This window comes from Augochlora pura, chromosome 9 (genome assembly GCF_028453695.1).
Source record: "Augochlora pura isolate Apur16 chromosome 9, APUR_v2.2.1, whole genome shotgun sequence".
Lineage (NCBI taxonomy): Eukaryota > Metazoa > Arthropoda > Insecta > Hymenoptera > Halictidae > Augochlora > Augochlora pura.
In genome coordinates this window covers 8,675,531-8,686,654 of record NC_135780.1, presented here as the reverse complement: position 1 = coordinate 8,686,654, position 11,124 = coordinate 8,675,531, and the positions used below count along the sequence as shown (strand labels likewise).

The 11,124-nt window shown below is 38.8% G+C and overlaps 1 protein-coding gene across 7 annotated transcripts; it reads left to right on the top strand.

Annotated features, from left to right (window-relative positions):
* The first annotated feature begins 310 nt into the window (after positions 1-310).
* Positions 311-9,825, top strand: Nup98-96 (nuclear pore complex protein Nup98-96). Of its 7 annotated transcripts, none has more exons than XM_078191086.1 (31): positions 311-634; positions 935-1,010; positions 1,416-1,625; positions 1,727-1,969; positions 2,065-2,268; positions 2,372-2,455; positions 2,533-2,712; positions 2,801-2,940; positions 3,045-3,246; positions 3,307-3,360; positions 3,435-3,618; positions 3,721-3,832; positions 3,916-4,056; positions 4,144-4,433; positions 4,515-4,774; positions 4,866-5,099; positions 5,189-5,442; positions 5,539-5,688; positions 5,778-5,886; positions 5,967-6,110; positions 6,208-6,387; positions 6,475-6,651; positions 6,730-6,962; positions 7,049-7,295; positions 7,357-7,494; positions 7,576-7,852; positions 7,951-8,220; positions 8,310-8,621; positions 8,708-8,805; positions 8,884-9,130; positions 9,218-9,825. In XM_078191086.1, exons 2-31 carry the CDS (start codon positions 980-982, stop codon positions 9,405-9,407), a joined length of 5,595 nt encoding a protein of 1,864 aa, XP_078047212.1. In that variant the 5' UTR covers positions 311-634; positions 935-979; the 3' UTR covers positions 9,408-9,825. The 7 variants fall into 7 exon arrangements, with proteins under 7 accessions (XP_078047212.1, XP_078047211.1, XP_078047206.1 ...); XM_078191081.1 differs by having other exon boundaries at positions 319-384; positions 550-634; positions 3,045-3,360; XM_078191082.1 differs by having other exon boundaries at positions 343-396; positions 550-634; positions 3,045-3,360.
* The last annotated feature ends 1,299 nt before the right edge of the window (positions 9,826-11,124 follow it).

Genomic DNA, 11,124 nt, shown 5'->3' with positions numbered 1-11,124 from the left:
ACAAGTGGTGAGTCACCACTGGTGACAATGATGTTCGTAATGTAAAGACATGGCATATATAAAATGCTTATAATGCGCAATGAAAATTTTTAGTACCTTACAACTGCCCAGGTGGCGAAGTATACTTTTGAATATTAGAGCATATAGTATATATTCTGAATGATGGCATACTTATCTGAAAAATTCACACAGTTTTCCTATGCTTAGAAAACTTGCAAATAGGAATCGTGTCGTACAAAGCGTACAGTGTATATATATATATATATATGTGTTCAATGCCATAAGTGTAGTTCTGTGAGCTGCGAGAGAGACTGTGCTGCCAAACTGTCGATCGATTTTCGAGAGTTACGATCTTACGACGTTATTGCGTCGCATGTTATAAGCGTATGTCGAATTGTGCGTAATTGCCAGTTATTGCATGAAATCTTCTGCTGACAATCTGCTATTTGACTAATTATTCTACTAACAAATCAGTGTGATTTATATTGTTGTGTACTTCAACTTTTTTAGTGTATATGCATGAAGTATTTATTGTAAACATTTCTTTAGTAGGCAAGTTTTGTGTCGTGGTGAATTTTCAACGATTAAAATTCGTTTGGAGCGACTTTCACAAGGATGCAATGAACGATTAAAGGTATGTTGATGGAAATATTGACAACAATGTCATCTATCGTTACAGTGAATGTCACCGCACATACATTCGTGTTATCTTGACCGTTAACCGTGACTTTTGTAACAGCACAAGAAAAAATTCATTTTAATCTAACTCTTCACTGTGACTCTTCTACGACACAAGTTTCGTAAAGATTCAGTCATTAAGTGCAACAGGCTTATGTATTATTTAATATGCAACATTTTATATTGCATAATTTCTATTTAGTTTGGTCAATGAGTTTCTAGAAATATAATATATATTTTATACTATGTTTTAAAGGGTGCTGAATTTGAATATAAACGAGCTCCAATTTGATTGTTAAACATGTTTGGGCAAGCTGGAAACACATCATTCAGTAAGTGAAATAAAAAAAATGTTAACACCTTCCATGCCATGTGTACTACCGGTGGTACACGTTAAACTTGATCTTTAGGCCATGTGTACCACCAGTGGTATACGCAGTCATATTTATTTAATGTGCTGAAGACATATATTTTATGACAAATGTAATTTTGTAAAATATATTTCAACCAAAAAAATGTTGCATTATGCAAAATGCAGTATAGAACAAAACACATAAGTTTATTTATTTGTTATATATACAATAATTAATAATTATATTTAATATATCAATCTTTAGTCAAAATATCAAATGGCCTGAACGACAAGTCAGGCAAAAATGGCTTGGCACAGAACGTGTTAATTATTGTATCATCTTTTTGTATATCGGTTTTATATGAGAAAATATCTATTGTTACAGGTGGTTTTAACACAGCACAGCAGACAAGTCCATTTGGGCAGTCTGCGTTTGGTAAACCAATTGCTACAACAAGTTTTGGAAGTGGAACTACTCCAGTCTTTGGTAGCGGTAATACTTCTCTCTTTAGCTCAAAGCCTGCAGGCACTGCCACAGGCGGCTTATTTGGAAATACTACAACACCGCCTGCATTCACTCAACCATCTTTTGGTGGTAATGATTCATCCATTTTTTCGATGAATAACGATTTAGTTCATGATTCCTTAATATTTACTATAATGAAAATTTATCGTTTGTCATTGATATATTCATAGGTTTTGGTACAACCAACACAAATACCAATTTATTTGGAAATCAACAAAATGCTGGTACAAGTTTATTCGGAGCAACCTCAGGAACGTCAGCATTTGGACAATCCAATAAACCAGGTGGTTTTAGCTTTGGTGCATCAACTGGAACAAATTTATTTGGACAACCACAACAAAACGCTCAACAGACTACTCCATTTGGACAGACCAGTAATACTGGAAATACTAATTTGTTTGGCTCAACACCTGGTAAATATTTGATATATTTCATGGTATTGTGTTTCATGTAGTGTATGTTATAATGTGTCAAAAATCCAATCTTTTGTATTTTCCTTTAACACAAGGCTTTGGCAATACAAATACTACCAATACTGGTGTGATTGGCACTGTTGTTAAATTTACTCCCGTCATTACAACCGATTCTATGTCAAAAAATGGAATATCTCATAGTATATCAGCTAGGCATTGTTGCATTGTGGCAATGAAAGAGTATGAATCGAAATCATATGAAGAATTACGTTTCGAGGATTATTCTGTAGGACGCAAAGGTAAGTTGATACATGGTTTACCTAAGTAAATGAATTATACAGAACATATTACAACACTTTGCATATTGCATATTTATACATTTGTTTTTATTTGAATGACTAGGACCCAGTACAGGTTTATTTGGTACACCTGCACAATCTTCTCCTTTTGTTAATGCAGGGGCAGGAACTAGTACAGCAACAACAGGTAAATTATTTAAATATAATTTCATAGTTGTTTTGATATCAATGATATCAGTTGTAATTTGTGTCGCATAATATTAGGTTTTGGTGGAATAAGCGGCGGTTTCGGAACCACTACTCAATCTGGATCAAGCGGGCCTTTCGGGAAGCCTATGACAAGTTTCGGAACCCCGTCGACTACAACTACGAATAGCTTTGCTTTTAATACTACTGCGAACACAAATTTGTTTGGTAGTAACAATCAGGCTAAACCATTTGGTAGTGAGTATTAAATATTTGTAAACACGCTACGACATCGGAAACAGATCGGTCAGAATACTGATGTAAAAGAAAAAGTACTTAAAAATAGTTCTATCTACAGCAGCTGCGCCAACGCCACTCTTTGCAACGAGTAACACGAATCAAACTGCTGGTACAGGTTTTGGTGGTATTAATACAGCTCAAAATACTGGTTTTGGACCTACGTTTGGATCGACACAACCAAATCAGGTAGTGTGAAAAGAAATAGATGAAATACTAAGAATATGTAAATTATTTGAAATTCGTTTCTACATTTATGATCTCATGCTTGTTCTGATTTGATTTTTTTATAGAGTATTGGTTTATTTAACCAAAACAAATCGGCTTTCAATGTGCCGTCTACATCATCCAGTAATGCATTCACCAGTTTTGGTCAAACGCCCTCTGGCAATACAGGTTCAACTTTATTTAGCACTAAATCCACTGGAACAACAGGTTTCGGATCTACATCCGCATTTGGTGCGACTACAGCAACGAATTTTGGAGCTACAACAGGTTTCACTGCTGGTCAAAACTCTGGTACTTCATTATTTAATACATGTTTTAAACCTGCAGGACAGACGTCTGGGTTCTCGTTTGGTTCAACTTCTGCACCTTCGACCGGACTTGGTATGTTTGTGCTAAAGGACGATCATCGTTTTGTGCTAAATTCGAATATCGTTGAATGAATTTTTTGTTTATAGGTGCAAATACGGGTTTGGCTCTGGGTAGTGGTTCCACTTTATTTGGACAACAAAAACCAGGTGGTTTATTCGGTAATACTGGTAACAGTACAACATTTAATCCTTCCTCATCATTTGGATCGTCAACTTTTGGAGCTAATTCAAATGTGGGGACTGGCATGGGAATGGGTTTACTCGGTGCTGGGTATGATCGAATTCTATCTTTTGTGTTCTTACTTACAAAAAAAATAATTAATTTCTCTGTTTTTTCTGGATTTATTATTCACTCTGATTTCTTGAATTTTAGCATGTCAAACAATCAAACAAAGAGTTCTGGAACCGTACCAGTACATCAGCAGATTTTGGCACTAGTATCAGCACCATTCGGGGATTCGCCATTACTAAAAAACCTTTTACCAGTAAATATTTTCAAATTTATCAACTTACGCACATATATGTATGAGTTGGTTTGGTCGATCGAACAAGTTATATTTATTTTTAGGCTTCTGGCAAAACTGAAGAATTGTTAAAACCTGCAAATGCTCCTTCGAAAATAGCTAATGGCATACAGTACAAGGTTACGGCTGATAACAAATCTCCGAAAATCAAAGCTAAAGTTGTTACACCAGCACAATTATCAAAGGTGAATTTCACCAGAAAGACACTAATATTTAATTGATAAAAATATTTATAAATATATGAACGGTTACACCGTAAATTCTTTTTCTAGAAATCGATGTTTGAGGGCCTCGAAGAGGAGGACCCGCTCTCTGAAGCATTTCAGCCACGCCCAAATGCAAAGCGTTTAGTCTTGCGCCCGAAATCTATGAGTAATTCTATTGTATCGTCACCGACTGATGTCGTAGGAAAGAATTCACAGTCTGTAGAGAAAGGAGAAAGTACAATGAATGGGCTAGATACTTCTGTTAATAATCGATCAATCGAGACCGTAGATAAAGAGAACCACAGTCAAGATAATAATCGACAGATAGCAAACGACCGTCGATCATCGACATCTTGGTAGATCTACTATATGATATGTTTCGAGTTTCGAGAAATAGGGCATGATTATTAATTTTTGAATATTTTTCCGTTCCGTAGGTTGAAATCGAGCCTTCCTCGGAACTCGACGACAAAACAATTGGATGGAGAATCATTCGATGGACAACATTCGCCATACTCTCCGTTAAATACAACCCCTGAAGAAGTAATAAATAATACCGTGACTGAATTGCGACCATATGCCGCTATCAATTCACCGAAACAAATACATGCTGAGGTGAACAATTCGGTGGACACATCGATTAAAAATTCTTCGACAGCCGATCAAACGGGCACGGACATCACAATTCACAGTAATGGTATGAATGGACATCAACCAACAAAAAATAAAACACCCTTTTGTTTTGTGTCTTTGTAATTATCATTTACATTATGATTTTTTAATTATAGATTCGAGTCAAGAATTGAACGATAGTTCGTTTTGGGCACTGCAAACGCCGAATGCAGCAAAAGTGATACTGAAGCGTGCAGGCTATTATACTATTCCGCCACTGGATAAACTGGAGGATTATGTTCGCGGAGAAACTTGTGTTGTCCCAAACTTCACAGTTGGACGAGAAGGTTATGGAAATGTATATTTTCCTGATTCGTTCGACATCTACGGGTTGAATTTGGATGAAATTGGTAGGTTGACGTACTTGAATCTTGATTGCGTTTCTACCAATTCATTACTTGGTGATATATATATGACGATATTTTCATTCCATTTTTAGTACATTTTCGTCACAAGGAGGTTATCATTTATCCTGATGATGAGAAGAAACCACCGGTAGGCCAGGGATTAAATAGGAAAGCGCAAGTGACCTTGGATAGGGTATGGCCACACGATAAATCTTTACACAAACCCATAACCGATCCTCATCGGCTGGCTGCAATGGATTACGAAGAAAAATTACGACGAGTATCCGCAAAACACGATACCAGATTTCTCGAGTATCGTCTTGAAACTGGTTCATGGGTTTTCAAGGTAATGAAAAAGAATGGATGGTTCACACTTCGTTTTTCGGGTTTACTTATGTGTTATTTGTCGCAACTTAGTATACTTTTCATCTATCTCTCTTAGGTCGAGCATTTTTCAAAATACGGTTTGAGCGATTCCGACGAAGACGACAGTAATAATGGGTCTTCAGCGAACGATCCGAAGAGATTGAAGTTATCTGCTATGTCTCAACAGAAAGCTTCAAACAAATTAGCGCAGTTGAATCGTAATTCGGTAAGACTGTGTAACGTTCGTGCAACCGATACAGTATCGATCATTTTTCGGCACTCTTTACATTTTTTTGTTTGTCTTTTTTTTTCAAGGAAAATAGAGTTATCGGAAACGGTGTAAATGGTGTAACCAACGATTCGAAACTCTACGAGGCAAAGTTTCACTTGGGGACAATGGTTCTCGACAGCAAATCGTATACCGGTATAAGAGAATTAACTATCGCTAGATTTGGATAAGTACAACCGTTGGGGCAGGTTTTAATTCTCAAATATTTTTTCCAGGTCATGATCGCAAGAAACAATCGCCAGTTAGTCCAACAGGTGACAACGCTCGAATTTTGGGCACGGACAGTCATAAATTGCAACTGATGAAAGCCAGTTTCTTCGATGGTAGCGACGATGAGATGAATGAGATTTACGAACAAGGTACATGCTCCAAGATGTGTGCCTATTCGTACACGAATCGAGCAAATGTTTCTATGATTGACGAATGTTTAAATTGTCCTTTTTCTCTATATATTAGATGCCTTACTTCTTCCTGGTAAAAAAAATTCTGTCGCACGATGTTATTTCGATACCATTGAATCTGTGGACGAAGAACATAGGCGAAAGATGACTTACAATCCGATACTACGGTCGAACATAACGGCTCATCACACACCATCCATTGTCTTCGACGAACCGCCAATGCTTACGAAAACAGGTAATTTTCTTATTAAAGTTTTAGTACATCGTACCATGCGACCATCCAGAGAATCATATTCTTAAGCCATCTATGTTGTTGTGTTAGATATTAAATCAAAATCACCGATGGATATCGTTGCTACAAAGTCATCAATTTATGGAAGAAATTTCCCGGACCCTATTGTGATGCCAGTAACCGCGATTTTGAAATTGCATTCTGAAGTGATACCACTATCGAAATCCATTACAAACAAATTACAGTTCCGTTCAGCTGCAGATGCTGGCACGTAATATTATTATCCCAATAATCATTTCGTCCGTTCTGTTCGCGAAATATTTTATAATGGAAACATTTCTGCAGGTATACAAATGGGAAGAATGTTTCGACCTAGTTGGGGACGCGGTTTAACATTGCTGACACTAAGCACGCGAGGCCAAGCCGACGACGTACCGTTGCACAGTTCGTTCGAACATATTGGTTCGTACGTGAATGGTCGTCGTCCTGAAGATACAACATCCGTTACGATCGTTCAACGAATACAAATTTTGGGTGACAGTAATAGTGTTGAAGAGGATCGGATCGAATCTTTCGAGGTAAGAATAATTTTAAAAAGCACAAAGATATTGTTTATTGAAGATGTCTCCATTGAGAATTATATTTCCGCGGTTTCTTAATCAAGAGAAGCATAGAGGGTCATCTCAAAATTCAGTTGTCGCACCGTATAATGGAGCAGGAGGAAGACTGTCCTATTTTCGAGGTGGATACAGATATTAGCAAGGCGAGCATGGCTTTACATTCCCACTGCAGTTTAGCCGAAGATTTTGCTGATCAGTTTTCTGCTGATAGTTCTGCCGCGTATGTTGCTAATGTCTGGCAACTTTGTGTAGCCTTGTGGGGAACTCTACCCGACGTAAACGTTCTTACCGGTAAGTTGTGTTATTCTTCCGAATAAACATGTTTAATATATCTGTTATTTGACCGTTTCAGCTAATCCAGCCGATCACAATATCGTGGTAGCTCGACGTGAAGCTATAGGCGAATGGTTGAAGAGTGTCATACAAAGATCACTCGAAACTGAGATAACAAATATTAGTAATGAGAAGAGAATATTGGATTTATTGTCCGGTATGTAAAAATGATTACTCATGTTAATGGACACTAAGAGATAGCAGTAAAAAGATTTAATATTTTTTTCTTTTCTTGTAGCTTCTGAATTACAAGGGGCTTGTGAAATCGCTCGAGAAGCAGGCGATCATTGTTTGGCACTACTTATGGCGCAATTACGCAGTGGTATGCCAACGAAAGCCCTGATAAAGCAACAAATCACATTATGGCAAGACTCTGGTGTTGATGAAAACATATCGATGGATCGATTGAAATTGTTCGCATTGGTGGCGGGTGAACCACTGATATCTAGTAAACAGGGTCTCGTCAACGTTTGTGAGGATCTTGATTGGAAAAGAGCGTTAGCCGTTCATCTGTGGTAAATTCTTGATGCATCGGAGTTGTTCCACTTTCATCTTGTAACGACTGCAGAACTGCGTAATACAACACAATCGTTAATTTCTTGTTTAATTACAGGTATTTTTCGTCGCCAGTCGCCTCCATCAGAGATATTTTGGAGCTTTACGAATCTGCGTTCGATACGAGTAAAGCAACGTATGCTTATGCTGCAGCCCCTACACCCAAATACAAAGGGGGAAGCGATTATGAGTTCGAGGTGAACAACGGACAGACTATATACGACCTCTGCTATCATTTACTGAAATTATTCTGCACCGGTAATCACACTCTGGGAGAACTTTTGAATCCTGCTACGCACACCGCTGATCCGCTCGATTACAGGCTCAGGTGATTAGTTATCAAATTTTTTATATAGGTTACAAGAATTTCTAATACTTGTTCAGATAATTCACGTATTGGCTCAATTATGATTACAGTTGGTTGATGCAACAAATACTGTTGGCATTGGGTTATTCCCATCTCTCGGAACACGTGGCCGCGTTAACGCATATCAATTTTGCCACGCAATTAGAAGCATACGGTCTTTGGCATTGGGCCATATTTGTGATGCTACATTTAAAGGACGCTGGAAAAAGAAAAGAAGCAGTAAAAAATTTGTTACAACGACACACTGAGATCGACAATATACCCGATTATATCGAACGAGAAAAATTTTTGCGAGAAGAACTCGGCATACCTTCGAGTTGGATTCATGAAGCGAAAGCTGTGAAAAGTTATGTGGCTAAAAGGTTGGTATATTTACATATGCATAATATTATTATTTTGCATATAATTACCATTGCACCTTGATTCGAAATGAATTTCCTTGCTTCAGATACGGAGAAGCTGCGTCTTATTTCATCGAGGCAGAACAGTGGAATACTGCGCACGAAATTATAATCGAACGTCTCGCCGCGGATGCCATAATAAATGGTATATGTCCATCTTTTTTCATTTACTAATGAATTCCTGTGTTTGATGTCGTTTTATCGAGTTTGAAAATCTTTTCAGAAAATTACGAGTATCTTCGCGACCTGCTGAGTCCGTTGGTTCCTCCGGAATGCAACAATGCTATAAACGGTTGGTCTTATCAAGGAGAATTACTTTGGGAATACATGGAAATAACTATGGATATTGAATCATTGTTGCGAGGAGCTGATCCTCGTGAAATTAGTTACAAACTGGAGCTGTTGCGACCGCGATTGACATGTTTGTGTCTAAAGATTAATCAATTTCCGTGTCCGACCGCAAAGCATAGGTAGATTTCTCCTTTTCTTCTAATATGGTTCTATCAACTGCGCCCTTATAATTTTTCTATTTTGTAAAACTCTGTACTATATTTCAGACTCTGTCAAGCAGAAATTGCAAAAAGAACGTTGCACCTTGCTAGAAGCTTGTTGCAGGCGAACGAAAACAAATCCACCGTAATACTTCAACTGGTTTCGCAATTGCCGTTGCCTGAAGATTACGCTCAACAGGAACTTCGCCCTATTGTCAATATGCGGGTGAACGAGATTATATCACAGGCAGTATAATTATTATTGAGGAAGTACACAACGTGGGTCTCTCTCTCTCCTCTTTCCGTTCTCTCCTTTTTCCTCTGCCTTTCTTTCTATGACTTCTTACCTTCCTTTCTCTTCATACCATCCTCCGTTAAAAAAAATCTTCGTGGTTTTTATCTTGTATAATTGCAACGATACAACGATGACAATATCGTTTACATCAGCTAAACCATACCATTAGTGGAAATTGTGATGTAAGGAATGAATATATGCGACACAATTGAGAATAATGAAAACTGTGACAGTAACAGTAAGCATTAAATCATGATAAATCGTACAATACCAGAAGTTGATACGTTCTATAAATAAGGATGTTTGCGTTAAATTGTTACTTTAAATATTCTATATCAATTTTTTAAATAAATAAATGAGATTTGGAAAAATACTACAACTGCAGAAGAGTCGTGTCGATCCGTAGTAACCCTGTAGAAAAATTAGGAAATCGTATTTTTCTTGTACGGTCCAATCTTCTTGTGACCATGTCCGATGAAAGGTGGAAGTTGTTGAAAAATTTCGAGAATCTGACAAGTTCCTTGGATCTATGGAATCTGTAAAAATTCAAGTTTATGCGGCAAGCTATAGATGCATGTTAAATCAATGATGCCGAGCTTGCGCCCCGTTACAGTTGCCCCTATCATGCTGCGAGGTCGAGAAGATCTTATTCCCACTAGTCCAAAAATCAACCTTCGTCCGTCTTGTTCCTTGCTATATCTATGGATATAGGGTTTTTTCCGATACTCCTGCTAATATTTGTCTTTGCCTATCGTTTTTTTCGGTACGTTTCGGTCTTTCTTGTATCGAGAGCTTGATTTTTAATCCTCTAGTTTGGGTGTCTTTGTCGACGGTCTAAGCCGTAGCTTCTCCTACTTCCCCGTCGAGCCGTTTGTAGTACGCGTTGCTGCTACTCCCTTCGCGCGTCGTTGCAGCGACTCCTACCTATCGTCGCATAACCGTGTGGCCGTTGCTTTCGTACTACGTTTCACCCTTTCCATCGACGCCGACGCTGACGACGACGCCACTACCACCGCTATTACCACCACTACCGCCTGCACCATCGCCGCCTCCACTACCTTCAACCACCCCCGGCAGCTCTGCTACCACCACCACCACCACCACCACCGATCATAGCCGCCCCTGTCACCATCACAAACCTACCAACACTAGTAGGTGTTCGTCAACTGCTACGCTCCCATCTGGTCGTTCTTTTAAGGGGTGGTTGCGAGTACGTACTCACACCCGTAGAATAGCGCTACTCCTAAAACGGCCAAATCTACCGACGTAGACGTACAGTCCGTACGGTCTGTACAGTCTCTAGTAAGAGTAAAAGTTGGCGTGGTGGCGAGCTCGCGCGCGCGCGTGCACCAACCAACCACCCAGACCGACCAGCCAGCCACCTAGCCGAGTCGAGCCGAGCCACACTTGGCTCGAACGTAAAGCGACTGGTACACCATCTTTGAACAATTTTCACGAGAAAGTACGATCGTAACAGATCGGATATTTCAATTAACATCCTACGCGAACAGTGAGAAAATCTCGGCCGCGATTACAATCTGTATCGTATCCGCTGTGACACGCGTGTTTCACGTGGAAATATTGAAATTTTCTATCAGGTTTTCCTTTCTTTCTACCGCCGTACGTGTTCCCCTCTCTTGGTTCGCTCCCACTACCCCCTTCGCTCTTTCTCCTTTCC

Excerpts from the sequence above, each read along its gene's own strand:
- Nup98-96 (XM_078191080.1), top strand. The coding sequence starts at position 980 with ATGTTTGGGCAAGCTGGAAACACATCATTCA. Across the intron at positions 5,689-5,777 it reads CGCAGTTGAATCGTAATTCG|GAAAATAGAGTTATCGGAAA; the intron begins GTAAGACTGTGT and ends TTTTTTTTCAAG. Across the intron at positions 6,652-6,729 it reads CCGTTCAGCTGCAGATGCTG|GTATACAAATGGGAAGAATG; the intron begins GCACGTAATATT and ends ACATTTCTGCAG.